This window comes from Mustela nigripes, chromosome 3 (assembly GCF_022355385.1).
Source record: "Mustela nigripes isolate SB6536 chromosome 3, MUSNIG.SB6536, whole genome shotgun sequence".
NCBI classification, from domain to species: Eukaryota; Metazoa; Chordata; class Mammalia; order Carnivora; family Mustelidae; genus Mustela; species Mustela nigripes.
In genome coordinates this window covers 94010550-94037288 of record NC_081559.1, presented here as the reverse complement: position 1 = coordinate 94037288, position 26739 = coordinate 94010550, and the positions used below count along the sequence as shown (strand labels likewise).

Here is a 26739-nt window from a genome sequence, read left to right as displayed (position 1 = left end):
GGCTTTCAAGACTCAGACACATCCAAATGAAGTGCTACATATGGCAGTCTGCCTTTCTTTCAAAAAAAAAAAAAAAAAAAATCCCTAGAAAAGAAGCTTAGAACTGGTTATGTGGCATTCTCCTCTAGTCACAACTCTTCTTTTGTGGGACATTCAGAAGATTTACATACATCAAATAGGAGGTTAAGATGGTTTTGAAACAGCTGCCTTTAGAATTGAGCAGTTGTAGTGCATATGAAAGCCATTTCTACCTTAATATTGTTCATTTGTTTATGCAACAAATATTTGTTGATTATCTACTGTTTGCCAGACCTTTTCCCAGGCTCTGGCGATACAGTAGTAACCAAAATTAAGTCCTCGTTTGTTCAATAAGCAACTTGCTGGTCTCTGATCATTCATAAAACTAAAAAATACCAGCTCCAGAGTGATAAAGTTTACAGATGGCTTTAAGGAATCTTACATACATTTGTATTTGTTCCTTATGTTTGTTCCTTGTGTTTGTTCCATTCTAGCAATGAAAGCTAATTAGTATCTAATACTTGTTTTAAAGGACCGTGCAGAGAGAGCTGCTCGTTTTGCAAAGACAAAAGAAGAAGTAGAAGCTGCTAAAGCTGCTGCTTTGCTGGCCAAACAGGCAGAAATGGAAGTCAAAAGGGAGTCTTCTGCAAGAGAAAGAAGGTACTTTATTTCCCACTCAATTCCCTCAATTCATAGCCACTGAGGAGAACAGCAGTTGTAAGCTGCTTTTTAACACTGTTGTGCACTGTGGCTCTAATAAGTAGTTCCAGGAGGACATAATGACCAGTGTGGCAGTTGCCAGTGGTACTTGTCACTGAATGTTTTCAAAAGATAGAAAACACATATATTGAAATGATTACAGTGATTATCTTACATGTATTGTGATTTTTTTTTTAAGATTTTTATTTATTTATTTGTCAGAGAGAGCACAGGCAGGCAGAGTAGAAGGCAGAGTCAGAGGGAGAAGCAGGCTCTCCGCGGAGCAAGGAGCCCGATGTGGGACTCGATCCCAGGACGCTGGGATCATGACCTGAGCCGAAGGCAGCTGCTTAACCAACTGAGCCACCCAGGCGTCCCTTTTATTTACTTGACAGACGCAGCAAGAGAGGGAACACAAGCAGGTAGAGTAGGAGAGGGGGAAGCAGGCTTCTTGCTGAGCAGAGAACCCCGTGCCAGGTTCAGTCCCAGGACCCTGGGATCATGTTTTGATCTGAAGACAGATGCTTAAGGACTGAGCCACTCATGTGCCCTATATCAGGATTCTTGAGGTTGTGATTATCTCAGGTCAAACAGGATTAAGCAAAAAGGGAATCTGTTGGCTCTGCAGTTGGAATTTCCACTGATGGTTTTGGTAGGTATAGCTAGGTTCAGGGATTTAAAAGAACATTTTCTCTCTTTTTAATCTCTTGGGCTTTTTTTCTGTTTTAGCTTCATTCTTAGAGAAACTTTTATGATGATGTCAGGTGAACCCAGGGCCTCTTGGCACATTCAGAATCTTGAGCTCCTTATCCCAGAGAGGAAAAACTCTTTCTCAGATCCTATATCATTAAGTAGGGAGAATTCTGATTGGCCTTATTTGGCGGATGCGGCCACTTTCAGATCAATCCCTATGTCTACTTAAATTGGCTCCCTGGTTGGGGGAGTTCACATGCCTACTTTGGTGGCGAGGAGGTTAGGGAAATGTTACTGATAATCATACCAGAATGAATGATAGGTGGCAGGGATAAGGCATTTCCCAAAACAAAAATATATTGTAAAGAGAAAAATACAGATTTCCAGTATGTCCTAGCTGGATTATGGTTAATATTTTCTTTCTTACTTTTCTGTCTTGTCTTTTTTTTATGATTTTATTTATTTGAGAGAGAGGGAGCATGAGTGTGCAGGCATGAGTGGGGGGTAGGTATGGGCAGAGGAAAGAAGGAGAAACAGACTCCCCACTGAGCACAGAGACCAGTGCGGGCTTCAATCCCAGGACCCAAGATATGACTTGAGCTAAAGGCAGATGCTTAACCGACTGAGCCACCTAGATATTCCTTTACTTTTCTGTATTTTCTATATTGGAAAATTAATGAGCATTACTTTTGTTATTCAGAAAAACTTTATTTTTTTAATAATTTTATTTATAAGTAATCTCCATGCCCAGTTTGGGGCTCTAACTCATGCTTCACCAATTGAGCCAGCCAGGCACCCCAGAAAAAACTACTTTTTGTTTGATTTTTCAGTTTTTACCATGCTTATTTTATAATCATGATTTCTACGCCCTTATTAAGTTGATACAGTTTGAGGAAATAAATACTTCCTTCCCTTTTTGTTGCATAGGTACTAGTGGAGGAAGGGGGAACAGAGTATGAGAGAATAAGCAAAGGATGTAGGCAGCAGAAAGATGAAGTCAAAGAGAGACAGTGAATGTTTATGTGAACCTTTCTGTAAGCAGTACCAACCAACAAAGTACAAAGCTCATAACATGAGTAAAAACTACTTTTTAAAAACTATTTTCCGAAAGTAATAAAATACTTAAGAATATATTTAATGAAGGTGTAAGACTCTTACAATGAAAACTAGAAAACATTTTTGAAAGAATTAAAGCAAACATAAATATATGGGAAGACTTTCTGTGTTCATAGATCCGAGGACTAAATATTGTTGAGATGGCAGTACAAAAGGGGCTTGAGAGATGAAAAGGAAAAGTGGGGAAAAAATGGCAGTACTCCCAAACTGATCCGTAGAGTCAACACAATCCCCATTAAAATCCCAAGTGATTTTTTTTTGCCAAAATTTTTGCATAAAAATCATGTAGAAATGCAAGGGACCTAGAATAGTCAAAATTACCTGGAAAAAGAACAAACTTGGGAGAATCAGATTTTTTAAATTTTAAAGCAAAGCTATAGTAACCCAGACAATGTGGTATTGGCATAAGGATGAATATATGGATCACTGTAGTAGAACTGAGTCTTCAGAACTAAACCTATGCATTTCCCCAATGTTTATAACAGCAATGTCCACGATAGCCAAACTGTGGAATGAGCCCAGATGTCCATCAACAGGTGAATGGATAAAGAAGCTGTGGTGTATATATGCAACGGAATATTACTCAGTCATCAAAAAAGAATGAAATCTTGCCATTTGCAACAACGCGAATGGAACTAGAGGGTATTATCCTAAATGAAATCAGTCAGTCAGAGAAAGACAAATACCATAGGATTTCACTTGTGTGGAATTTAAGAAACAAAGCAGATAAACAGAGAAGAAGGGAAAGAAAAATAAGATAAAAAGAGGGAGGGAAGCAAACCATAGGAGACTCTTAACTATGGGGAGCAAACTGAGGGTTGCTGGAGGGGAGGTGGGTGGGGATGGTGTAATTGGGTGATGGGCATTAAGAAGGTCACTTGAGGTAATGAGCAGTGGGTGTTTTATGCAACTGATGAATCACTAAATTCTACCCCTGAAACTAATAATATACTATATCTAACTAAATTGGATTTATTTATTTATTTATTTTAAAGATTTTATGTATTTATTTGGCAGAGAGAAATCACAAGTAGGCAGAGAGGCAGGCAGAGAGAGAGAGAGGGGGGAGCAGGCTCCCCGCTGAGCAGAGAGCCTGATAATGGGACTCGATCCCAGGACCCTGAGATCACGACCCGAGCCGAAGGCAGCGGCTTAACCCGCTGAGCCACCCAGGTGCCCACTAAATTGAATTTAAATAAAAAATTGAAATAACAAAATCTTTAGAAAAAAAAAACCCATGCGTTTATGATTGATTATGATTGAAAATGTTACCAGGGTCATTCATGGGGAAAGAATAGCTCTTCAACAGATGGTTCTTGGACACATCCAAAAGAATGAATTTGAACCCTTTCCTCAAGTATAAACGCTTAGAAAAAAATGAGAAATTCCTGTGATCTTGGAAAAGGCAGTGATTCTTAGACATGACGCCAAAAGCACAAGCAACAAGAGAAAGCAATAGATAAGTTGGACTTCATCAAAATTAAAAACTTTGTGTTGCAAGAGACATCATTAAGAATGTGAAAAGATAGCCCCCAGAATTGGAGAAAATATTTGCAAACCATATATCTGATGAAAGACTTGTATCTAGAGTACAAAAAAGAGTCTTTAATAACTTAACAATAAAAAGCAAACAACTCAGATTTTAATATGTGAAAAGGATTTAAATAGCCATTTATCCAGAGAAGATCTCCAAGTGGTCAGTTAGCCATATAAAAAGCTACTCAACATTATTAATCATTAGGAAAATTAAATCAAAACCACAATGAGATACTGTTTAATGCCCTCCAGGATTCCTAAACTTAAAAGCAGTAACAAATCTTGGTGAGGATGTGGACACTTTGGAACTCTCCTATATGGTGATGGGATTATAAATACCATTTAGCAATTAAAAAGTATGAAATGCTGACCCATGCTACAACATGGGTGAACTTTGAGAACATGTTACATGAAAGTGAGTTACCAGAAAGTCAAACATTCCTATGTTCCATAATATGAAATGCCTGAACTGGGCAAATTCTTAGAAGCAGAAAGTAGATTAGTGCTTGCCAAGGGGCTAGATGAGGGAGGAGTAGCAAGCAATTGCTGTTGGGTTCAGGGTTTCTTTTTGGATTGATGAGAATGTTTTGGAATTAAATATGGTTGTGCAACTATGACCATAATAGAAACCACTAAATTAATTGTATGCTTTATCTTTTATAGAAGATGTTATTTATTTGAGAGAGAGATAGCGAGAGGGGGAGGGAGAAGCTGGCCCCGGCCAAGTAGGGAGCCCAACGTGGGGCTCACGTCAGGACCCCAGGATCTTGATCTGAGCCAAAGGAAGACACCTAACCAACTGAGTCACCCAAGCACCCCTAATTGTATGCTTTAAAAGAGTGAAATAAAATTTAGTCATTGGAGCATGCAACTCTTGATCTTGGTTGGGGTTGTGAGTTTGAGCCCCACCTTGAATGTAGAGATTACTTAAAAACCTTTAAAAAGTAAATAAAAGGGTGAATTTTATGTTATGTGAATTATATCTTGATAAAGCTGTTACTGAAAAATAATAAATGAAGGGGTCTGACATGGGAAAAACCTGTTTTTTCATTTTGCACATTTTCACTTCCATTTTCTCTTTTAATGATACTGTTTGAGAATTTGTTAAGATGCTGATTTTAATTTTCTATTTTCATAGCACTGTTGCCAGAATTCAATTTCGTCTTCCTGATGGTTCTTCCTTTACAAATCAGTTCCCTTCTGATGCTCCTCTAGAAGAAGCAAGACAGTTTGCTGCACAGGTAAATTTATGTCTTGTCTTGATGTCTTGTCTTGACTTACAGTAAAGATAGATGAAAAGGTTATTAAAATGTAGGAGGAGAAAATTTCCAAGCCTGGTTTGTAGAGTATAAGTTGTGACTTATCCCCAGGAGGGAAGCATCAGACCCCTTTGGGGTGTTGTGGAGCTTCCATCATGCATTAGTGCCACAGAGAGAAAGCACATCTGTTTGTTGTGTAGAAATAGGGATTTGCTAATAGCATACAATAGGTTTTGGAAACTTTTCTCACTGCTCTTGCAAATGATTCTTCAGAGGTCTAATCTGAGGGAGTTGTTGCCTATAAAGGGATGCAGTTTTTTCTTCCTCTCTCTTCACATTTTCTGCAGGTCACCTTGGGCTGGCCATTTTCCTGCCATCTGCCAGGTGGCCAAACCTAAAGATCAGTAATCTTTCTTTGGTCACAAGTATCTTCTTCAGGAATTTACTTCCAGAATGTGGCCTTACTCAAAATCTGAGTTGGTGTGAAATTTTATATCTTAGAAAATAAGATATGAGTACTTTCCCAATTACAGTTGACCCTTGAACAGTGTGGGTATTAAGGGTTGCCAACCCACTGCACAGTTGAAAATCCATGTATACTTTTCAGTTCTGCATAAACAGAACTACTACTAGCTTACTATTGATCAGAAGCCTTAACAATAACAGTGAACACATATTTTGTGTATTATATATACTATATATTATATTCTTAAAGTTAGCTAGATAAAAGAGAATATTAAGAAAATCATAAGGAAGAGAACATACACTTATAGTGCTGCACTGTAAAAAATCCATGTCTGGGTGGGCCCACACAGTTCACATCCATGTTATTCAAAAGTCAGCTGTAAGCTGTTTTTATTCTCTGAATGAGCCTTTTTCAAAAAGGATTCTAGGCATTAGATGTCCTTTAGGATCTGGGCTCATCATATGTCCCTTCATGTGACTTTTCAAGGTTGAAATTAGGGTTCAGATCTTTCTCCTAGACCTCATCTCCCCATTTTCTCTGCTGTTTCACTTATGAATCCCAAGAGGGTACCTAAAGAGCTATTTGCCATTGCTGGGCTTTGCAATGTAAAAACACTTCTAATAATTCTTTTTTCCCTAGGAGCGCCTGGGTGGCTCAGTGGGTTAAGCCGCTGCCTTCCGCTCATGTCATGATCTCAGGATCCTGGGATCGAGCCCCACATCGGGCTCTTTGCTCAGTGGGGAACCTGCTTCTCTCTCTCTCTCTGACTGCCTCTCTGACTATTTGTGATCTTTCTCTGTCAAATCAATAAATAAAATCTTAAAAAAAAAAAGTTCTTTTTCCCTAAGCTTATAGTGGAACAATCCCAGTAGCTCTGTTCTTCTTTTGCCTTGGTGCCCCACTTGGGGCCTCCCAAAAGGGAATAATTAGTCCTGGCCTGAGTTGTACCATTTCTACCATAGGTAAGTGAAGGAGGAAGCCACATGAGAAAACAGAGCTTTGCATCAGTCCTATTAGAACTTTATTTCAGGGGTACCTGGGTGGCTCAGTCATTAGGCATGTATCTTCAGCTCAGGTCATGATCCCAGGGTCTGGGGATCAAGCCCTGCATCGGGCTCCCTGTTTGGCCGGGAGCCTGCTTCTCCCTCTCCCTCTGCCCTGCTTGTGTTCTCTCTCTCACTGTGTCTCTGTCAAATAAATAAATAAAATATTTTTTTTAAAAAATTTAAAAAAAAACTTTTGTTTCAGTGCAGTAACCCACTTTTGTATTTTTTTTTAAAGATTTTATTTATTTATTTGACAGAGAGAGATCACAAGTAGGCAGAGAGGCAGGCAGAGAGAGAGAGAGAGAGAGGAGGAAGCAGGCTCCCTGCTGAGCAGAGAGCCCGATGCTGGACTCGATCCCAGGATCCTGAGATCATGACCTGAGCCGAAGGCAGCGGCTCAACCCACTGAGCCACCTAATTTTGTATTTTTATATGTCCTCATGTTAGAGTAAGAAGTGAGAGGTATGTATGTGATCTCCAGTTTTTAAAAAAATACAAAAATCTAAAGCATTAGTCTGTTTCTTTGGAATCTTCTAGGGAGAGAAAAACTCTTGGCTAAGATGTTTACAAGTATAGGTGACTTAAAATTATGAAGGTGATCATGTTGCTACCCAGTGTGGTAGGTTCCTGCATCTGGGATTGTGTGTGTAGCACGGATTGACTATGGGACATTTATTTTTTTGGGACAAGGAAGACGTGAACTCCTGATTTTATGTATATGAGGAAAGTTCTGGAATATTCCAGATTTTTAATAGGGAATTCCTATAATTCAGATGTACATCAGAGAGATAGTAATAAAAGTTTGCCAAAGTATAGTGAAAACTAGTGGCAAACTGCAGGAATATTCAAAAGAGATGTTACAACTGTTCATTTTTGTTCAATTTTTTTTAGATGGTTTTAGGAACTATAGTCTTGCTATGTTGTCATTTTGGGATTGTAAAAGCCTAGGTACTATTTGGATTTTGTAGCTTTGAGCTACTTTTTTTTTTTTTTTTTAAGATTTTATTTATTTATTTGACAGACGGAGATCACAAGTAGGTAGAGAGGCAGGCAGAGAGAGAGGAGGAAGCAGGCTCCCTGCTGAGCAGAGAGCTGGATATGGGGCTCGATCCCAGGACCCTAGGATCATGACCTGAGCCAAAGGCAGAAGCTTTAACCCACTGAGCCACCCAGGCACCCCATGAGCTACTTTTTGAAGCACAGAGTTTTTATAAAGGTTTTTGTGAGTTTACATTTGAATGAACTTTTTAAAATTTACTATATTTTCTTAAGGTTTTCTTTTTGTCAGAGAGAGCAGAAGCAGAGGGAGAGGCAAACAGAGGGAAAAGCAGGCTCCCCACTGAGCAAGGAGCTGGATGAGGGATTCAATCCGAGGACTCTAGGATTGGGATCATGACCTGAGTTGAAGGCAGCCGCTTAATCCACTGAGCCACCCAAGTGTCCCAATTTTTTTTCTAAGATTTTATGTATTTTTTTAATTAATTACTTTTATTAACATGATGTATTATTTGCCCCAGGAGTACAGGTCTGTTAATCATCAGGCTTACACATTTCACAGCACTCACCATAGCACATACCCTCCCCAGTGTCCGTCACCCAGCCATCCAACCCTCCCCCCTGCCCTGCAGCAACCCTCAGTTTGTTTAAAGTCTCTTATGTGTGGTTTGTCTCCCTCCCAATCCCATCTTGTTTAATTTTTTCCTTCCCTACCCCCCCAGACTCCCCACTCTGCCTCTCAAATTCCTCATATCAGGGAGATCATAGAATAATTGTCTTTCTCTGATTGACTTATTTCACTCAGCATAATACCCTCTAGTTCCATCCATGTCATTGCAAATGGCAAGATTCATTTCTTTTGATGGCTGCATAGTATTCCATTGTAGATATAGAGAGATCTCTATCTATCTATAGACATATATATATATATCTCACACATCTTCTTCATCCATTCATCTGTTGATGGACATGTGATTTCTTTCCATAGTTTGGCTCTTGTGAGCATTGCTGCTATAAACATTCAATGGGTGCACGTGCCCCTTTGGATCACTGCATTTGTATCTTTAGGGTACATACCCAGTAGTGTTATTGCTGGGTCATAGGATAGCTCTCTTTTCAACTTTTTGAGGAAGGATTTTACTTTTTTTTCTTTTTTTTTTTTTTGAGAGAGAGAGAGAGCATGTGCAGGGTGGGGCACAGGAGGAGGGAAGGGGAAAGAGGATCTGGACCAGAGTCTGCTCTGAGCAGGGCCTGATACAAGGCTGGATCTCACAAAACTGAGATCATGACTTGACCCAAAACCAAGAGTTAGACACTTAACTGACTGAGCCCCTGAATGAACTTTAAAATTAAGGCAGTTTGAATTAAAGCAGTTGTTTTGGGGGTGCCTGGGTGGCTCAGTGGGTTAAAGCCTCTGCCTTCAGCTCAGGTCATGGTCCCAGGGTCCTGGGATCGAGCCCTGCATTGGGCTCTCTGCTCAGCAGGGAGCCTGCTTCCTTTCTCTCTCTTTCCCTGCCTCTCTGCCTGCTTGTGATCTCTGTCAAATAAATAAAATCTTTTAAAAAAACCAGTTATTTTGGATGCATTTGGTGTGTATTATCTTACTTTAAAAAGGCACCTTTGTAAGGTTTTAAAACTCAACTGTTATGTTACAGACTGTTGGCAACACTTACGGTAATTTTTCACTAGCAACCATGTTTCCCCGGAGGGAATTTACCAAAGAAGATTATAAAAAGAAATTGTTGGATTTGGAACTTGCCCCAAGTGCTTCAGTGGTACTGTTGCCAGTACGTATATATGTATTTTTTTTTCTGTCTCTACAATCCTGTTTGTTCTACTCTTGATCATTTCTTAAAATCAATGGAAGGGATGGTAAAGCATGTACTATGGGTAATTAAATTCAGATTGTCCAAAAAATGTTAGATTAATTTATTGTTCCATTATCCCGTGCGTTTTATATTTGTATTGCTAATGAGGCACTAAATAAATACTTCAGTTTTCACCTTTTTCCTCACCTATTTTCATGTACAAAAAGGACCAGTATGAGAAGAAAATAAGAAATACATAGTATTGGTCTAATGTATATTTTAGTGTCTTTCATGTATGTATGACCTTAACTGGTTTACCAAGTTTTTAAAAAAAAATTTTAACATAAAAGTAACTTTGATTTTTAAACATATTCATCACATTTGATCCTCACAACAATATTTTAATCTTTGATAAAGAGGCTCGGAAAGTTTAAATGACTTTAGTAAGGAATCCCCTAAATTCCAGAGACGGAGAGCCTGGTCTTCTATATTTTGATTAGAATAGTTTTCCTGGTTCTGAACTAGAGCTCCACACCTAAAACAATTAGCCTTCCAGTAATAAGGATTAATTTGTATTCACTAAGGTTTTGAAACCTTTGCCTATTTTTTAATAAGCAAGGAAGACTTTTCTTACCAAAGTTGTTAATTTCATTACAAAAAGGTTAGTTTTCTTAAAACTGATTGGTTCATTTCACCAAGAACTATTTTCTAGTTTCATTGTTGTGAGTACTCCTTTAAAAAACAAAGCTCCTGGAGTTCCCAGAAGTTTGTATAAAATATACACCTGAAAAGGAGCAGAAGATGGTAATTTTACCTTCTTGCAGTAAACTAAAGTCAATAGGACTTTGTTTTCTAGATAAAAGGTTAATCTAGAACCTTGAGTGTGATGTGATTTGGCTCACATAGCTTTTATTGAGGTTTATTTCTTAATTTTTAGGCCGGAAGACCAAATACATCCATGGTACATTCTTCCAGTGGAGACTTTTGGACATTGTTGGGGACAGTCCTTTACCCATTCCTTGCCATCTGGAGATTGATTAGCAACTTCCTATTTAGTAACCCTCCTGCACAGACCTCTGTGAGAGCAGCAACATCAGAGTCCTCAAACCTTGCATCAACTAGCAACTCAGAAAAAAGGTATCTGTGTTTTTCCCATTTACAGAATGTGTTAGTAATGCCCAGTGCCTTATTCAAAATGAACATTTTTGTTATGGGTAGTATGCCATCTTTCTACATAAGGGGAAAAATTTAAATGTTCTGAAGTTTTACTGTATCATCTCTCCTGGGAAGCTCACTACCTGAGTTTTTTCAACCACCTTTCTAGAACCTACTCCTACTACTTTGTTTATTGACTTCTCCTTATCCCATAACTGTAAGGGCACATTTTTTTTTTTTTTTTGGTAGGACTAAATAGTAGTATCTTTCTTGCTAACCATGTTTTGTCCAACAAGATATTTCATTTAATTAATTTCTCACATTATCTTGCATACATTTTTTTGGAGGTGTCACTGTGCTTTAGATAATTTTAATCCTTTGTAGCAGCGCTTTGGTCTGCTTCTTGTCTTCTACTGGTCTTCATTCAGAGAAAGACCAGGCTGTGAAAACTGGATATTCATTTGAAAATGGTGCCTTCTTCAGAGTGTTATTTTACACTGGTCCCTTAAACAAGAGGCCTTCTTTTTATTGCAGATGGCCAAGGTTAGCATGGTAATTCTAAATAATACCAATGATGTTAGCTTATACCTCTGTTAAGATTCTCCATATTTGAAACAGATTAATGGGAAGTATTTTCCTGGAAGGTAGGATTGTAGTTTTTCTGATTATAGCATGGTTTATTATAATATATTCCTTTTGCTGTTAAATACTGTTGAGGGGCGCCTGGGTGGCTTAGGCTCAGTGGTTTAAAGCCTCTGCTTTCTTTCGGCTTAGGTCATGGTCCCAGGGTCCTGGGATCGAGCCCTGCATTGGGCTCTCTGCTCAACAGGGAGCCTGCTTCCTCCTCTCTCTCCCTGCCTGCCTCTCTGCCTACTTGTAATCTCCGTCTGTCAAATAAATAAATAAAATCTTTAAAAAAAAAACACTTTAAACACTGTTGAGCCCATTAATAGGCGTTATAGCACATACACCAATTCTATGTGATAAGTAATGAAAATCCTTGCCTCTGCCATCAGTAAGTAAAGTCCTTGATTTTATATCCTTTTGACTCTCTAGATGAAGATTTAGTGAGTACTGTGATTGGGCTGATTCAGCCTTTATCTTGATTTCTTTGTAACTATTAGGAAAACCAGTCATATTCTTAGTACTTTACTTAAGGATACAGGGAAATTCTTCTCTAGCCTGGGAACGGCATTCAGACTAGGTCTTATTAGTGCTGAATTTTACTGAGTAGTGGGTAGAAGTATTTAATTCTGAATTACTGTTACACAGCATAGCTTGCTGTGTGGGTTTGTGTGTGTGTGTGTGTGTGTGTGTGTGTGTGTGTTCGTGTTTTTAAAGTATTGCTTTCACGCTCATGACCCCGAAACCAAGAGTCACAAGCTCTTCTGACTAAGCCAGCCAGGTGCCTTGCTGTGTGGGCTTTTAAAACTTACTTCGAATAAGGGAAGAGCTACTGGGATGGGGCAAAGGATGGGTGAATGCATATCTGGAGAGCAAAGCTTTGTGTCCCACTGTTCGTTGGCACCCCCCCATTCAAAGGAGATTGCCTTAGCTTAAATTTCACCCGTTTTCCTTTCCATTTTCAGATGCTGAAAGCCTTTTTGTTGTGGGTTTTTTTTTTCAGTTGTCATTTATGAAATACATTTATTCATTGGACAATAAAACATTTTCCCACAAACCTTTTATTTTCTATTCTAAATCTATTCATTTAGTCACTCAAGAAATAAAATCCATAGTCAACTTTTTTCCCTCCCTTTTCCCTTACTCTTCTATATCTAATCTGTTAAAATAAATATATTTTGTTTCATTCCTTTCCACTGCCTTAGTCAAAGATCTCATAATTTCTCACCAGAATCATTGGAGTAATCCAGTTGATCTTCCTACCACTAGATTTGCGTCTGGCCCTTGGTTTAACCAGATTATTGCACAAGTTAACTTTTCTTTTTTTCTGCTCTCCTTTCTTTTCCTCTCTCCCTGCCTCCTTTTTCTTTCTTGCTTTCTTTCTTTCATTATTAACATATAACATATAATTTGTTTCAGGGATACAAGTCTGCGATTCATCAATCTTACACTGTACACAGTACTCGCCACATACCCTCCCCTATCTCCATCACCCAACCACTCCATTCCCTCACCCCCTTTCCCTCCAGCAACTTTCAGTTTGTTTCTTGAGATTTAGAGTCTCTTATGGACTGTCTCCCTCTCTGGTTTTGTCTTGTTTCACTTTTCTCTTTCCCATTAAGTTCTGCTTATCAGTGAGATCATACAGTAATTATCTTTCTCTGATTGACTTATTTTGCTTAGTATAATATTCTCTAGTACCATCTATATCATTGCAAATGTCAAGATTTCATTTTTTGATGAATACCTGTGTGTGTAATATACCTGTGTGTAATATACCTGTGTGTGTGTCTGTGTGTGTGTGTGCGCGTGCGCTTGCGCGCACATGCATGCATGCACGTGCATACTGTATCTTATTTATCCATTCATCTGTTGATAGACATCTGGACTCTTGCTATAGTTTGGCTGTTGTGGATCTTGTTACTGTAAACATTGGGGTGCATGTGTCCCTTCAGGTCAGTATATTTGTATCTTTGGGATAAATCCCCAGTAGAGCAATGGCAAGGTTGTAGGGTAGCTCTATTTTCAGCTTTTTGACAAACTTCCATACTGTTTTCCAGAATGACTGTACCAGCTTGCATTCCCACCAACAGTGAAGGAGGGTTCCCCTTCTCTGCATCCTCCTCAACACCTGTCATTTCCTGATTGGTTAATTTTAGCCATTTGGACTCGTGTGAGGTGGTATCTCATTATGGTTTTGATTTGTATGTCCCTGATGCCGAGTGATGTGGAGCACTTTTTCATGTGTCTGTTGGCCATTTGGATGTTTTATTTAAAGAAATATCTGTTTATTTCTTCTGCCCATTTCTTGATTGGATTATTAGTTCTTTGGCTGTTGAGTTTGGTAAGTTCTTTACAAGCCCTTTATCTGCTATGTCATTTGCAGATATCTTCTCCTATTCTGTCATTGTCTTTTGGTTTTGTTGACTTTCCTTTGCAGTTCAGTAGCTTTTGATCTTGGTGAAGTCCCTATAATTCATTTTTGCCCTTGCTTCCCTTGCCTTTGGCAACATGTCTAGCAAGATGTTGTTGCAGCTAAGGGTGAAGAGGTTGCTGCCTGTTTTCTCCTCAAGGATTTTGATGGACTCCTGTCTCATATTGAGGTCTTTCATCCATTTTGAGTCTATTTTTGTGTGTGGTATAAGGAAATGGTCCAGTTTCATTCTCCCACATGTGGCTGTCCAGTTTTCCCAATACCATTTTTTGAAGAGACTTTTTCCCATTGGATATTCTTTCCTGCTTTGTCAGAGATTAGTTGGCTGTTGAGTCAGGGATCCATTTTTAAGTTCTCTTTTCTGTTCCATTAATCTATGTGTCTGTTTTCGTGCCAGTACCTACTGTCTTGATGATTACAGTTTTGTAACAGAGCTTGAATTCCGGAATTGTGATGCCACCAGCTTTGGTTTTCTTTTTCAACATTCCTCTATTTGGGGTCTCTTCTGGTTCCATACAAATTCAAGATTATTTGTTCAAGATCTGTGAAAAAAGTTGATGGTATTGTATTTTGATGGGATTGCATTGCATGTGTACATTGCTCTAGGTAGAATAGACATTTACACATTTGTTCTTCCAATCCATGAGCATGGAACATTTTTCCATTTCTTTGTGTCTTCCTCATTTTCTTTCATGAGTATTCCATAGTTTTCTGAATACAGATCCTTTCCCTCTTTGGTTAGATTTATTCCTAGGTATCTTATGGTTTGGGGTGCAATTTTAAATGGGATCAACTCCTTAATTTCTCTTTTTTTTTTGTCTCCTTGTTGGTATATAGAAATGCAACTGATATCTGTGTATTGATTTTATGTCCTGCCACTTTATTGAATTCCTGTATGATTTCTAGCAGTTTTAGGGTGGAGTCTTTAGGGTTTTCCACATAAAGTATCATATCATCTGCAAAGAATGAGAGTTTGATGACTTCTTTGCCTATTTGGATGCCTTTTATTTTTGTTGTCTGATTGCTGAGGTTGGGACTTATAGTTCTATGTTGAACAGCAGTGGTGATAGTGGATATCCCTGCCTTGTTCCTGACCTTAGGGGAAAAGCTCTCAGTTTTTCCCCATTGGGGGTGATGTTTGCTGTGGGTTTTTCATGGACGGCTTTGATGATGTGGTATGTACTCTCTATCCCTACACTGTGAAGAGTTATAATCAAGAAAGGATGCTGTACTTTATCAGATGCTTTTTCTGCATCTATTGAGAGGATCATATGATTCTTGTCCTTTCTTTTATTAATGTATTGTATCACATTGATAGATTTTCAAATGTTGAACCAACCTTGCAGCCCAGGAATAAATTCCACTTGGTCATAGTGAATAATCCTTTCAATGTACTGTTGGATCCTATTGGCTAGTATTTTAGCGAGAATTTTTATATCGATGTTCATCAGGGATATTGGTCTGTAATTCTCCTTTTTGATGGGGTCTTTGGTTTTGGGATCAGGATAATGCTGGTCTCAAAAAGAGTTTGGACGTTTTCCTTCCATTCCTATATTTTGCAATAGTTTGAGAAGAATAAGTACTAATTCTTCTTTAAATGTTTGGTAGAATTTCCCTGGGAAGCCATCTGGCTCTGGGCTCTAGTTTGGTGGGAGATTTTTTTATTACTGCTTCAGTTTCCCTGCTGGTTATAGGTTTGTTCAGGTTTACTCTTCCTATTTGAGTTTTGGTAGTTTATACGTCTTTAGGAATGCATCTGTTCCTTTTGTGTTGTCTAATTTGTTGGCATATAGTTGCTCATAATATGTTCTTATACTTGTTTGTATTTGTTTGGTATTGGTTGTGATCTCTCCTCTTTAATGATTTTATTTATTTGGGTCCTTTTTCTTTTCTTTTTGATAAGTCTGGCCAGGGGTTTATTAATCTTATTAATTCTTTGAAAGACCAGCTCCTAGTATCGTTGATCTGTTCTTCTGGTTTCTATTTCATTGATTTCTGCTCTTATCTTTATTATTTCTCTTCTGCTGGGTTTAGGCTTTATTTGCTGTTTTTCCTCCAGCTAGGATTAGGTTGTATATTTGAGACCTTTCTTGTTTCTTGAGAAAGGCTTGTGGTGCCATATACTTCCTTCTTAGGACCACCTTTGCTATACCCCAACGATTTTGAACAGTTGTGTTTTCATTTTCATTTGTTTCCATGATTTTTCTAAAATTCTTTAATTTTCTGGTTGACCAACTCATTCTTTAGTGTAGGATACTCTTTAGCCTCCATGTATTTGAGTTCTTTCCAACTTTCCTTTGGTGATTGAGTCTCCAAGCATTGTGGTCCAAAAGTACACAGGAAATGATCCCAATCTTTTGGTACTGCTTGATACCTGATTTGTAACCCAGGTTCTGATCTATTCTGGAGAATGTTCCATGTGCACTAGAGAAGAATGTGTATTTTCTTGCTTTGGGATGGAATGTTCTGAATGTATATGTGAAGTCCATCTGGTCCAGTGTGTCATTCAAGGTCCTTATTTCCTTGTTGATCTTCTTAGACGATTGGTCCATTGCAGTGAGGGAGGGGTGTTAAAGTCCCCTATATTATTGTATTATTGTCATGTGTTTCTTCGATTTTGTTGTTAACTGGTTTATATAATTGGCTGCTTCCATGTTAGGGATATAAATATTTACAGTTGTTAGATCTTCTTATTGGATAGACCCTTTAATTATGATATAGTGTACTTCTTCATCTCTTATTATAGTCCTTGGTTTAAAATCTTATTTGTTTGATACAAGGATTGCTATGCCAGCTTTCTTTTGATGTCCATTAGCATGATAAATGGTTTTCCACCCCCTCACTTTCAATCTAGAGGTGTCTGTGGGTCTAAAATGAGTCTCTTGCAGACAGCATATTGATGGGTCTTGCTTTTTTATCCAATATGATACCCTCTGTCTTTTGATTGGGGCATTTAGCAGTTTACATTCAGGGTAACTATTGAAAGATAGGAATTTAGTGCCATTGTATTGCCTGTAAGGTGACTGTTACTATGTATTGTCTCTGTTCCTTTCTGTTCTATGTTACTTTTCGGCTTTCTCTTTGCTTAGAGGACCCCTTTCAATATTTCTTTCTTTCTTTCTTTCTTTTTAATTTTATTTATTTGACAGAGAGAGGGAGATCACAAGTAGGCAGAGAGGAAGGCAGAGAGAGGGGGAAGCAGGCTCCCCACTGAGCAGAGAGCCTGATGTGGGCCTCAATCCCAGGACGCTGAGATCATAACCTGAGCTGAAGGCAGAGGCCTAACCCACTGAGCCACCCAGGCGCCCCCTTTTCAATATTTCTTGTAGGGCTGGTTTGGTGATCACAAATTGTTTTAGTTTCTGTTTATCCTGAGAGCTTTTTATCACTTCTGTTTTTAATGACAGCCTAGCTAGATAAAGTATTCTTGACTGCGTATTTTTCTTGTTTAATACCTGAATGTATCATGCTAATCCTTTATAGCCTGCCAGTTCTCTGGATAGCTCTGCTGCCAATCTAATGTTTCTACTGTTACTGTTAGAGACCTCTTGTCCTGAGCTGCTTTCAGGATTTTCTCTTCGTCTTGGAGATTTTTAAGTTTTATTTTTAGATATTGGGGTGTTGACCTATTTTTCTTGATTTTGACAGGCGTTCTCTGTGCCTCCTGGATTTTGATGTCGGTTTCCCTCCCCAAATTAGGGAAGTTCTCCACTATAATTTGCTCCAGTATACCTTCTGCCCCTCCCTTATTTTCTTCTGGGACTCTGATTATTTTTAATATTATTTTGCTTTATTTTATCACTTATCTCTCGAATTCTTCCCTCATGATCCAGTAGTTATTTATTTCTCTTTTTCTCAGCCTCTCTATTCTCCATCATTTGGTCTTATATATCACTAATTCTCTCTCCTGCCTCACTTATCCTGTCAGTTAAAGCCTCCATTTTTTTATTGCAACTCATCAATAACCTTTTTGATTTCGACTAATAGGTTTTAATTTTTAGATTTTTTAGATTTTAGTTCTTTCATTTCTCCAGGAAGGGATTCGCTAGTGTCATTATAGTCATTATTCTGAACTTTAGTTCCAACATTATACTAACGTCCATATTGATTAAATCCTTGGCAGTCAGTACTGCCTCTTCTCTTTTTTGAGGTGAGTTTTTCCGTTTTGTAATTTTGTTGAGAATAGATGAACAAGAAAACAAAATATTTTGTAATTTTGTTGAGAATATATGAACAAGAAAACAAAATAGTTAGAGGGCAACCATGACCCCAGAGAAATGTACCCTAAACAAATCAGAAGAGACCTGAAATGGTTGGGGGGCGGGTAGAATATGATCAGGCTGGTGAATAGAACAGAGCCATACACTAGATTTTGCATATATTTTGTCTGTTAGAAGAAGCTGCATCCTAAAATTTTAAAGAAAGAAAAACTTACATATATATGTGCAAAAATAAGGTTAAATACAATATGGCTGTAAAATGCAAAATTAAAAAAGGATTTTAAGAAAGGAATTGATAAGTTGGTTGAAAAAGGAACGAACAATTTTTTAAGAAAAGAAAAAATTCAAAGACCGTTTCTCAAAAGGTTCAAAGACTAAAGAATTATGGGTAAAAAGCCATGAATTCTATGTGCTGCATTCTCTTAGCACTGGAATTTTGCAGTTCTCATTGATCGGAAACTTGGTCTTGGCTGGCTATTCTTGCTGATCTTCCAGGGGAGGGGCCTGTTGCAGTGATTTTCAAATGGCTTTGCCCAAGACCGAACTGTACCGCCCTTGCCAGGGGCCAGGCTAAGTAATCTGCTCGGGTTACAGTAGTTTTTGTTCCCTGAAGGCTTTCTTCTTGGCTTTAGAGGCTGAGAATGAACATGTTGACATCCCACTCTCTGGCCCCAGAGGAACTGAGCTTGGGCTCCCCTCCTCAGTGCACTACTTTTCTCCTCAGAGAAAAGCAGTCCATCACTCCTTCTCCCTGGTCTCTGTCCACACGCCGTGCTCACCCAGTGTGTGACCAAGTGTTTCTGTCTCTGGCATTTGGCCCTGTTTGGACTCCCCAAACCCAGCAGATTCCTGGGGTGCACTCCCATTCTGCTTCTGCCAAGGGAGGAAGGGGAATCTCCCTGGATCTGCCACTTGTGGGTCCCTACTTGAAGAGCAGTGGCCCAGCTGTGCAGCATATCATGGTTTGTGGCAACCCTGAGCAGAAAGCCCACTCCTGGGCTCAGTGTTGGCAGCCGGATTCTCTGCTCTGGTACTTGGGAGCTCTGCCACACTCAGGCACCCCCGGTCTTTCTGTGACCCCAAGGGTCCTGAGACTGTACTCTTCAATAAGGGTTCCACCCCTCGCTTAGCCACCAGGGTGATGTCCCTCAGTGGAGCAGACTTCTGAAAGTTCCAATTTCATGCTCTGCTGCTCTCTTGCTGGTAGCTGGCTGACCAAGGCTCCCTCCCTACGCGGTCTTTCCAATATGTCGTCCCAGATGCACTTCTCTGCACCTCCTACCTTCCAGAAAGTGGTCACTTTTCTGTTCATAGAGTTGTAGCTAGTCTTTTCTTCGATCTCTGGCTGAGTTTGCAGGTGTTGAGAATGGTTTGATAGCTATCTAGCTGAGTTCCTGGGACCAGACAAAATTTAGGTCTCCTACTCCTCCTCTGGAGCTATTTTTGCTCCAGAACTCTTAAGTCCACACGAAGTAACTGGTATGTAACTGAGTGATTTGACTCTGAGTCAGAGCATTTTTAACTAGCCAATCAGATGATAACTTATGTTTAACTTTTCTCTTTTTGCTCATCACCATCTTGGACACAGTCAGCCTGTTTATTCTTAATAGATTTTATGTAAATCAGTCCTTACAGATTATGAAAGGATTAAAAACTGATAATTGATTGTTTTTGTAAATTAGGCTAGGAATGGAGCTTGGATAAGCTCTAGGGTGTCATGTAAGTTATTCACATTTTAGTTTGCATAAATAATAAAGCAAAGGTTATTCAGCAGGTGGCCCCTTTCTCCTAAGACTTAGAAAGTCATCAAGAGAAACATGGAGGGGCGCCTGGGTGGCTCAGTGGGTTAAAGCCTCTGCCTTCTGCTCAGGTCATGATCCCAGGGTCCTGGGATCGAGCCCCGCATCGGGCTCTCTGCTCCGCAGGGAGCCTGCTTCCTCCCCTCTCTCTGCCTGCCTCTCTGCCTGCTTGTGATCTCTGTCTGTCAAATAAATAAATAAAATCTTTTAAAAAAAAATTTTTTTTTAAATTAAAAAAAAAAAGAGAAACATGGAAATGGAGCAGTGACTGGGCTGGTTTGGGTTGGAGAACAGTTGAAGTTAAACTGCCAAAAACGTGTATAGTCTTGTGCCATGTTAGGAGATGCCATTATCTCCCCTGGACTCTCCATAAAGGACAGCTTCCTGTCCTGACGGAAGTGTAGAGGAGATAGCTTTGTGCGACTGCTGTTTTCCCTTTTTGTCACCTTCTGTTCTCTCCCTCTCTTCTTACGTCAGGGACCCAGTCAGGAAAAGAGTGCTGGAGAAACGAGGGGAAGACTTTAAAAAGGAGGGGAAGATCTACAGATTGAGGACTCAAGATGATGGTGAAGATGAAAACAACACCTGGAATGGAAATTCTACTCAACAGATGTAGTGTGAGAAGTACAGTATGTGCAATAATCATTGTTTTCCCTTATGATTTAATGCAACTAAAAGTCTACTGGAGAAGTGGGGCTGCTTTTTTGTTTTCTAGCTGGTCTGTAAAGTGTCTCTGTATTCTTGCTTAGTGGGTTAAAGTTGTTTAACTCCTCAGACAGCTCAAGAGATGATGTAACTGGCTGCTAGGTCCTTGCATATGGTAACCAACTGCTAGAAGCCTAAAAGAATCAAAACGTCTGCCACAGCCCCGTTATCCGCTTTCTTACTCAGTATCTCATATACCTGTTAGCCCCTTGCTCTCAGATGACAGGTTTTGTTTAGAGCTATTTTGCTCCAGAACTCTTAAGTCCACACGAAGTAACTGGTATGTCACTGAGTGATTTGACTCTGAGTCAGAGCATTTTTAACTAGCCAATCAGATGATAACTTATGTTTAACTTTTCTCTTTTTGCTCATCAGCTGCAAGCAAAATCTTGTAGTTTTTAATCTTAAACACTGAATAAAAAATCTTTTCCAAAAACCGAAATGATCTTAGTTTTGCTTTAAGTTTTGTTATCCTAGCATCTTTTTGTTGCACAGGGCTCTATTGAGGTCATGTGTTTGATTTTTTTCCCCCTGCCCAGTACTTCCCTGGAGCTATCTCAGAAAAGTAGCTGTGAGCACCCTACTTGACATATAACTGGAGGAAGACGTTTTCTGACACACATGGCTGCTATGGTACTGTACGTCCTAAGTCACTGAGGCATCACTTTGTTGGTGTCATGTTATATACAGTCTTTGTTCTTCTCAGATGCAAAATAGCTGCTGAGTTACAGGTAGTTCTCTTCTGCCTTTTTCCTGAGGTTTTGCTCTGGACAGTCACCTTTCAAAGACCTAAAGTACCTATAGGTAGGACAGGAAGTATGGAATAAAGATAGGACTTTTGCTCATTTGGTTATTCTTAAGAATTTTAAAGAGTTTTTTCTTTTAATTTTTTAAAAGTTTTATTTTATTTGACAGAGAGAGATCACAAGTAGGCAGAGAGAGAGAGAGGGAAGCAAGCTCCCCGCTGAGCAGAGAGCCCAATGCGGGGCTCAATCCCAGGACCCTGAGATCATGACCTGAGCCAAAGGCAGAAGCTTAACCCACTGAGCCACCCAGGCGCCCCAGAATTTTAAAGAGATTCTTAACCTGACTTACATGATACTTAATCCCTTTGTTTTTGGTAATGGAGACCACTAACTCCTAATGTTTGAAAAAGAGAGTAAGCTTGACAGTTCCTCCTTTAACCTTCCATTTTTAGATTGGAAGATAGCACTTTTGAGTGTACTTACAGACTGACTTAATTTTGTGACAGGAGGAAGAAGTTTTCTGAGAGCAAACTGTTTTTCACGTATGAAGTAACAATTTTTAAAAACGGTAATAGTGTTGACAAGGAAACAGCCGGGCTATGATGTTGGTAAGAGTAAAGACTGGTATACTCTTTCCGGAAAACAACAACAACCTTAAATGTTTCAAACTCCTTGATCATTTTTTCTGAGGAATGATCATTAATGTAGACAAAATTTAGGCACAAACATACTCATTAAGTCTTCAACTGACCAAATGCCTTCTGCAGAAATAGTCAGCTTTTGATGAGGAGAAATGGTACAATACTAATTTATAATTCAGTTTAACATATATTCAATGACTACCTGTTTTGTGTCGGGGGGAGAAAAGCAGAATACAGAGTTGTAGGTAGTCTGAGCTTATCTTTGTACACACGTTTTATATACAGATAGTACCTGTATTGATAAAATGTAAAGAAAACAACCAAACATTAGCAACGGTGAGATGGCTATATGTTCTTTTAATTCTTTTTGTACCCTATTAGGAAAACCCTAGGTTTTCCCAATTTTCTGCAATGATCATATTATTTAGATAGCTTAAAAAGTGAATTTGGAAAAGAAAAATTTCCACCAAGCATCCTGTTTAAGTAAAGATTATAATCTTAAAAAATACAGCAATATGTGATTAAAAAAAAACCCAAACCTTTAAAATGGGTGTGACCCTGCTAATAGCTATTAGAAATATGCTTGCAGAAATCTGGAGTACCTCAAGTCTGTTTGCTTGAAAAAAATTAAATTTCAGAGAAACATATGTAAGAGTAGGAGGATCTCTCTCCTCAGCTTTATAATTTAAAAAGTATACTTGGTAAAAAATTCCAAACAATATAGAAGGCTATAAAATAAAAGTCTCTTTCCTTACATCTTAGTCCCCAGGGGTAACCTTTAATAAGAGTTTCTTTTATAATGTTCAGAAAAATGTTAAGCATTTATAAGCCAATATGTGGTAATTTTAAAATAGGATCATATTATATACACTTGCATCTTGTTTACTTACACAGTGTAGCTCTTTCCCTGTCAACACATAGCTACCTCATTATCAATGGCTATGTAATATTTTACTTGATAAATATACCCCAACTTATCTGTTCTCTGGTGGCATCCATTAATTATTACAGGTTGTTTTTTTTTTTCCCACTTGTTTTTCTATTAGAAATACTGTTATACCGAACATCTTTGGGACAGTATCTTCTTAGCTGTGAAAATACACCAGTGGAATATGTTTGTATAACTGAGTCATGGAGTGTTTGCAGTTTGGATTATAAATGAAACTGCCAGAATGCCGCCTCTAACTGCTCTGTGAATATACCCTCCCATTGACAGTGTGTGAGAATGTTGATTTCCCCACATTCTTACCAACACACTTTTTCATCTTTGTCAGTGGTAAATGGAAAAGTGTTTGCATTTTATATGCATTGTATTGATCACAAATATAGTTGAGCATCTTTTAATATTATTGGTCATTTCAGTTTGAGAACTGCCTGTATTTGCCAGTTTTTTTCATCTTTATTAATTTATAAGAATTCCATGTGCATAAAGAAATTTAGCCCTTTGTCTAGAATATGCTATAAGTATTTTCTCCTTGTTTATCTTTTGTGAGTATGTTGACAGTAATTTTTTGCCACAGTATTTGCATGATCAGATTAACCATGTTTTTCTTTATGGCTTCTGGGTCCTAAGTCTTGCTTATAAATACCTCTCTTCGAGAGTTAATTTTTAAAAATTCACCCATCTGTCCTAGTTTTCTCATGGTTTCTTTTATATATATATATTTAAATCTAGTATCCTGGGATGGGATCTGGCTCCCTTCCCTGTGGCTAACATCTTCAGGAGCTAACCTCTTGACCACCACCATTTATGGACTACTCTGTCCCCCTAATTTGGTATGCCACCTTTGTCCTGTCCTTTTTGCCCATACGTAGTTATGTGTACAGTCTTGTCTTTTGTTGATCTCTTTTCTGTTTCTGCTACCGCACTATTTTTTTTTTATAACTAGCTCTGTAATGTTTTGTGTTTTTGGTTTTTTTTTAAGATTTTATTTATTTATTTGACAGACAGTGAGAGAGGGAAAACAAGCAGGGAGAGAGGGAGAGGGGAGGCAGGCTTCCCACCGAGCAGAGCCTGATGAGAGGCTCAACCCTGGGATCATGACCTGAGCTGAAGGCAAATGTTTAACAAGTGAGCCACACAGGTGCCCCTCTATAATGTTTTAATGTTCTTTTTTTGCCCAGATTGTTCTGGCTCTTCCTACAAGTTTATTTAATGTGGAACTTTCTATCAGTCTGTGTCCCCCTCCTCAAAAAAGTTACATTGATTTTGAGATTTAGAGGTAATTGACAACTTAAAATACTGAGTCTTTCTCTCAGAACCACCCTTACCCCCCTCTGACAAAAACTTTTCCAATCTACTGATGGAGGAAAATGCTTCCTAGCAGTGAAACTTTTTTTTTTTTTAAGATTTTATTTATTTGAGAGAGAGCATGAGAGAGAAGGTCAGAGTGGGAAGAAGCAGACTCCCTGTGGAGCTGGGAGCCCATGTGGGACTTGATCCCGGTACTCCAGGATCATGACCTGAGCCAAAGGCAGTTGCTTTAACCAACTAAGCCACCCAGGCACCCAGCAGTGAAACATTTGATAGGAATTTTCTACAGATACAACAGGTTCAGGTAAGGAATGCCTGAAAGGAACAAAATTTCAAGCATAATCAGTCATTTACTTTAAGTAAACTCCATGCCACATGTGGGACTCAAACTCATGACCCCATGGTCAGGAGTCATAAGCTCCACTGACTGAGCCAGCTGGGCACCCCATGATCACCCCTAAATCTAGCTGAAAACTACTTTTTATTTTTAAATAACATTTTCCCTGGTATCTAGAAAGAATATATAGACCAAATAAGTTTTTAAGTATTCTACACTGGGATTGTCTTACTATTATTAGCACCTTGAGGGGAATTGATAAAGACCACATCATTTTTCTGTGCTCCTACCAGCATTCTGGATGTGTTTTGTGAATAAACACAGAAAAGGAGCAGGTGTGCTTTCTGTGCCCTGTCTCCAGAATGTGCTTGGTAGAGACATGGTCCTTTATCCTCAAGAGGCTGATAGTAGAGAAATACACACTCCCAGTATAATATGGATAAGCTGTCCATATTATAGTCCCTTCCATTTAGGCAGAAGGGACAGGGAGGAGACATGTTTTGGGGAATATAGGGGAAGCTATGCAGGGGGAAAAGTGCATTATTTGAGCTGAGATGTGAGGCGTTTTCAGAAGAAGGTGCATCCTAGGAAGAAGAATATTTGCAAAGAAAGGAAGAGGGCATAGTCAAGGGCTTACACAAGGTTCAGAATTACCACAAACAGAGAAAAAGAAGAGAAACAGGTTAAGTGAACCATGGTCAGATTACAAGGCCTTTGAAGGCTATACTTGGGTCCTTAGAAGTCATCCTGAGCAGGGGAAAGGAAGGAAGGACATAAAAGTGGCTAAGAAAGGATCATTCAGAGGTCCTCTCTTTTTGGATGTCAGGGTATCTCTGCCCAAGGAATATATAATGTAAGCAGAAAGTATGTGTCTGGTGGAAAAGCTTAGAAACCCGAGAGGGCTTGTGTGACTGCATGAATTCTGTGGAACCTGCCTTCTCAAGGAGAAGCAGCTACAGGATGAAGGGCGTAGCTTATAGTACCATTTTTTTCTGAGCAACACAAGGTCTGAGACTGGGAGTTTGAAGGAGGGCAGGAGATGACAATGCAGTCCATATGCACAGTGGATTAAAAGGATTGCTATGGTTTTTGCTCATATTTCTACCTTTGAAGCTGCTGAACCTTAAAACGACCCGGTTAAGTAGCTCACAGAATCACCAGATGAGGTCCATACTTGTATCTTTCCACAAGAGCCAGGTGCAGGGTCTTCCAGTACTCTGATGAATTCCTGATACTGGGACAAGATGCATGTATTTCCATCTTAATTAGAGAGTTGTAAGGTTCATGTACTCTCTAACAGTGCAGAGGCCTGGTGAAGAAATCCCGCCTGGGCAGAATAGAAGATCCTGAGGACTTCTGTGGGCAGTGAAGGTATACAGGCAAACTAGGCTTGTTTTGCAGAAGTGGAGCAAGTGGTAACTTGTAGGTCAGAATGCAGAAATAGTACTCAATTCCTGTTGGCCTGGTTGTGTTTTCCCTTGCTTGGAATGCTTACAGTACTTGTATGACAGAAATGTCACACAACAGACGCCAAGAATTGCAAGAGAAAAGAGTACATACAAAGCTGTCTGGGCTTCTGTCGCTCTTAGTGTTAACCCCAGGAACTGCACTTCCTCCTCTCTCATAGGGCTGATGGTAGGTCCAGCATCTAGGAGAGGAAGACAAAGGACAATTTATGCACTCCTACAGATCTGGTTATCAGATCAATGTTAACTGATGTTAAGCCCAAGCTAGGTCCTTAGAATAGAGTCACACAGGTATCCAGAGCGAGCTCATTGCTGAGGTGACGACAGGATGTAGCCCTTTTACTGAGTTACTGAACCTGTGAATGAAGGAACGTAGTTGTTGTTTTTTTTTTAAAAAAAAATCTGTCAACAGTTGGAGTAAAGTGGATAATTACTTTTTTTTTTTTTTTAATTTGACAGACAGAGATCAGAAGTAGGCAGACACACAGGCAGAGAGGAGGCAGAGAGGAGGAAGCAGGCCCCTGCCGAGCAGAGAGCCCAATGTGGGGCTCGATCCCAGGACCCTGAGATCATGACCCGAGCCGAAGGCAGAGGATTAACCCACTGAGCCACCCAGGCGCCCCGGATAATTACTTCTTTTCTGTTGTAGTAATTTATGCTTTTTCAGTCATTCAAATATTGGGCCCCTTACATCAGGCCAATCACTGTTTGCAGTCAGTAT

At 39.2% G+C, this 26739-nt stretch overlaps 2 protein-coding genes across 3 annotated transcripts in view; one reads left to right on the top strand and one right to left on the bottom strand.

Annotated features, from left to right (window-relative positions):
• UBXN4 (UBX domain protein 4) overlaps nucleotides 1-21016 on the top strand; it is a 57608-nt gene extending 36592 nt beyond the window's left edge. For both annotated transcript variants that reach the window (XM_059394378.1, XM_059394377.1), the window contains exons 9-13: nucleotides 551-678; nucleotides 5201-5303; nucleotides 9485-9616; nucleotides 10575-10774; nucleotides 20347-21016. In XM_059394378.1, coding sequence (XP_059250361.1) covers nucleotides 551-678; nucleotides 5201-5303; nucleotides 9485-9616; nucleotides 10575-10774; nucleotides 20347-20485 — 702 coding nt within the window. In that variant the 3' untranslated portion in view covers nucleotides 20486-21016. The remainder of the gene's footprint in view (nucleotides 1-550; nucleotides 679-5200; nucleotides 5304-9484; nucleotides 9617-10574; nucleotides 10775-20346) is intronic.
• Nucleotides 21017-21103: 87 nt separating this feature from the next.
• Nucleotides 21104-26739, bottom strand: part of LCT (lactase) — a 56005-nt gene continuing 50369 nt past the window's right edge. The window contains exon 17 of the mRNA XM_059394376.1: nucleotides 21104-26200. Coding sequence (XP_059250359.1) covers nucleotides 25980-26200 — 221 coding nt within the window. The 3' untranslated portion in view covers nucleotides 21104-25979. The remainder of the gene's footprint in view (nucleotides 26201-26739) is intronic.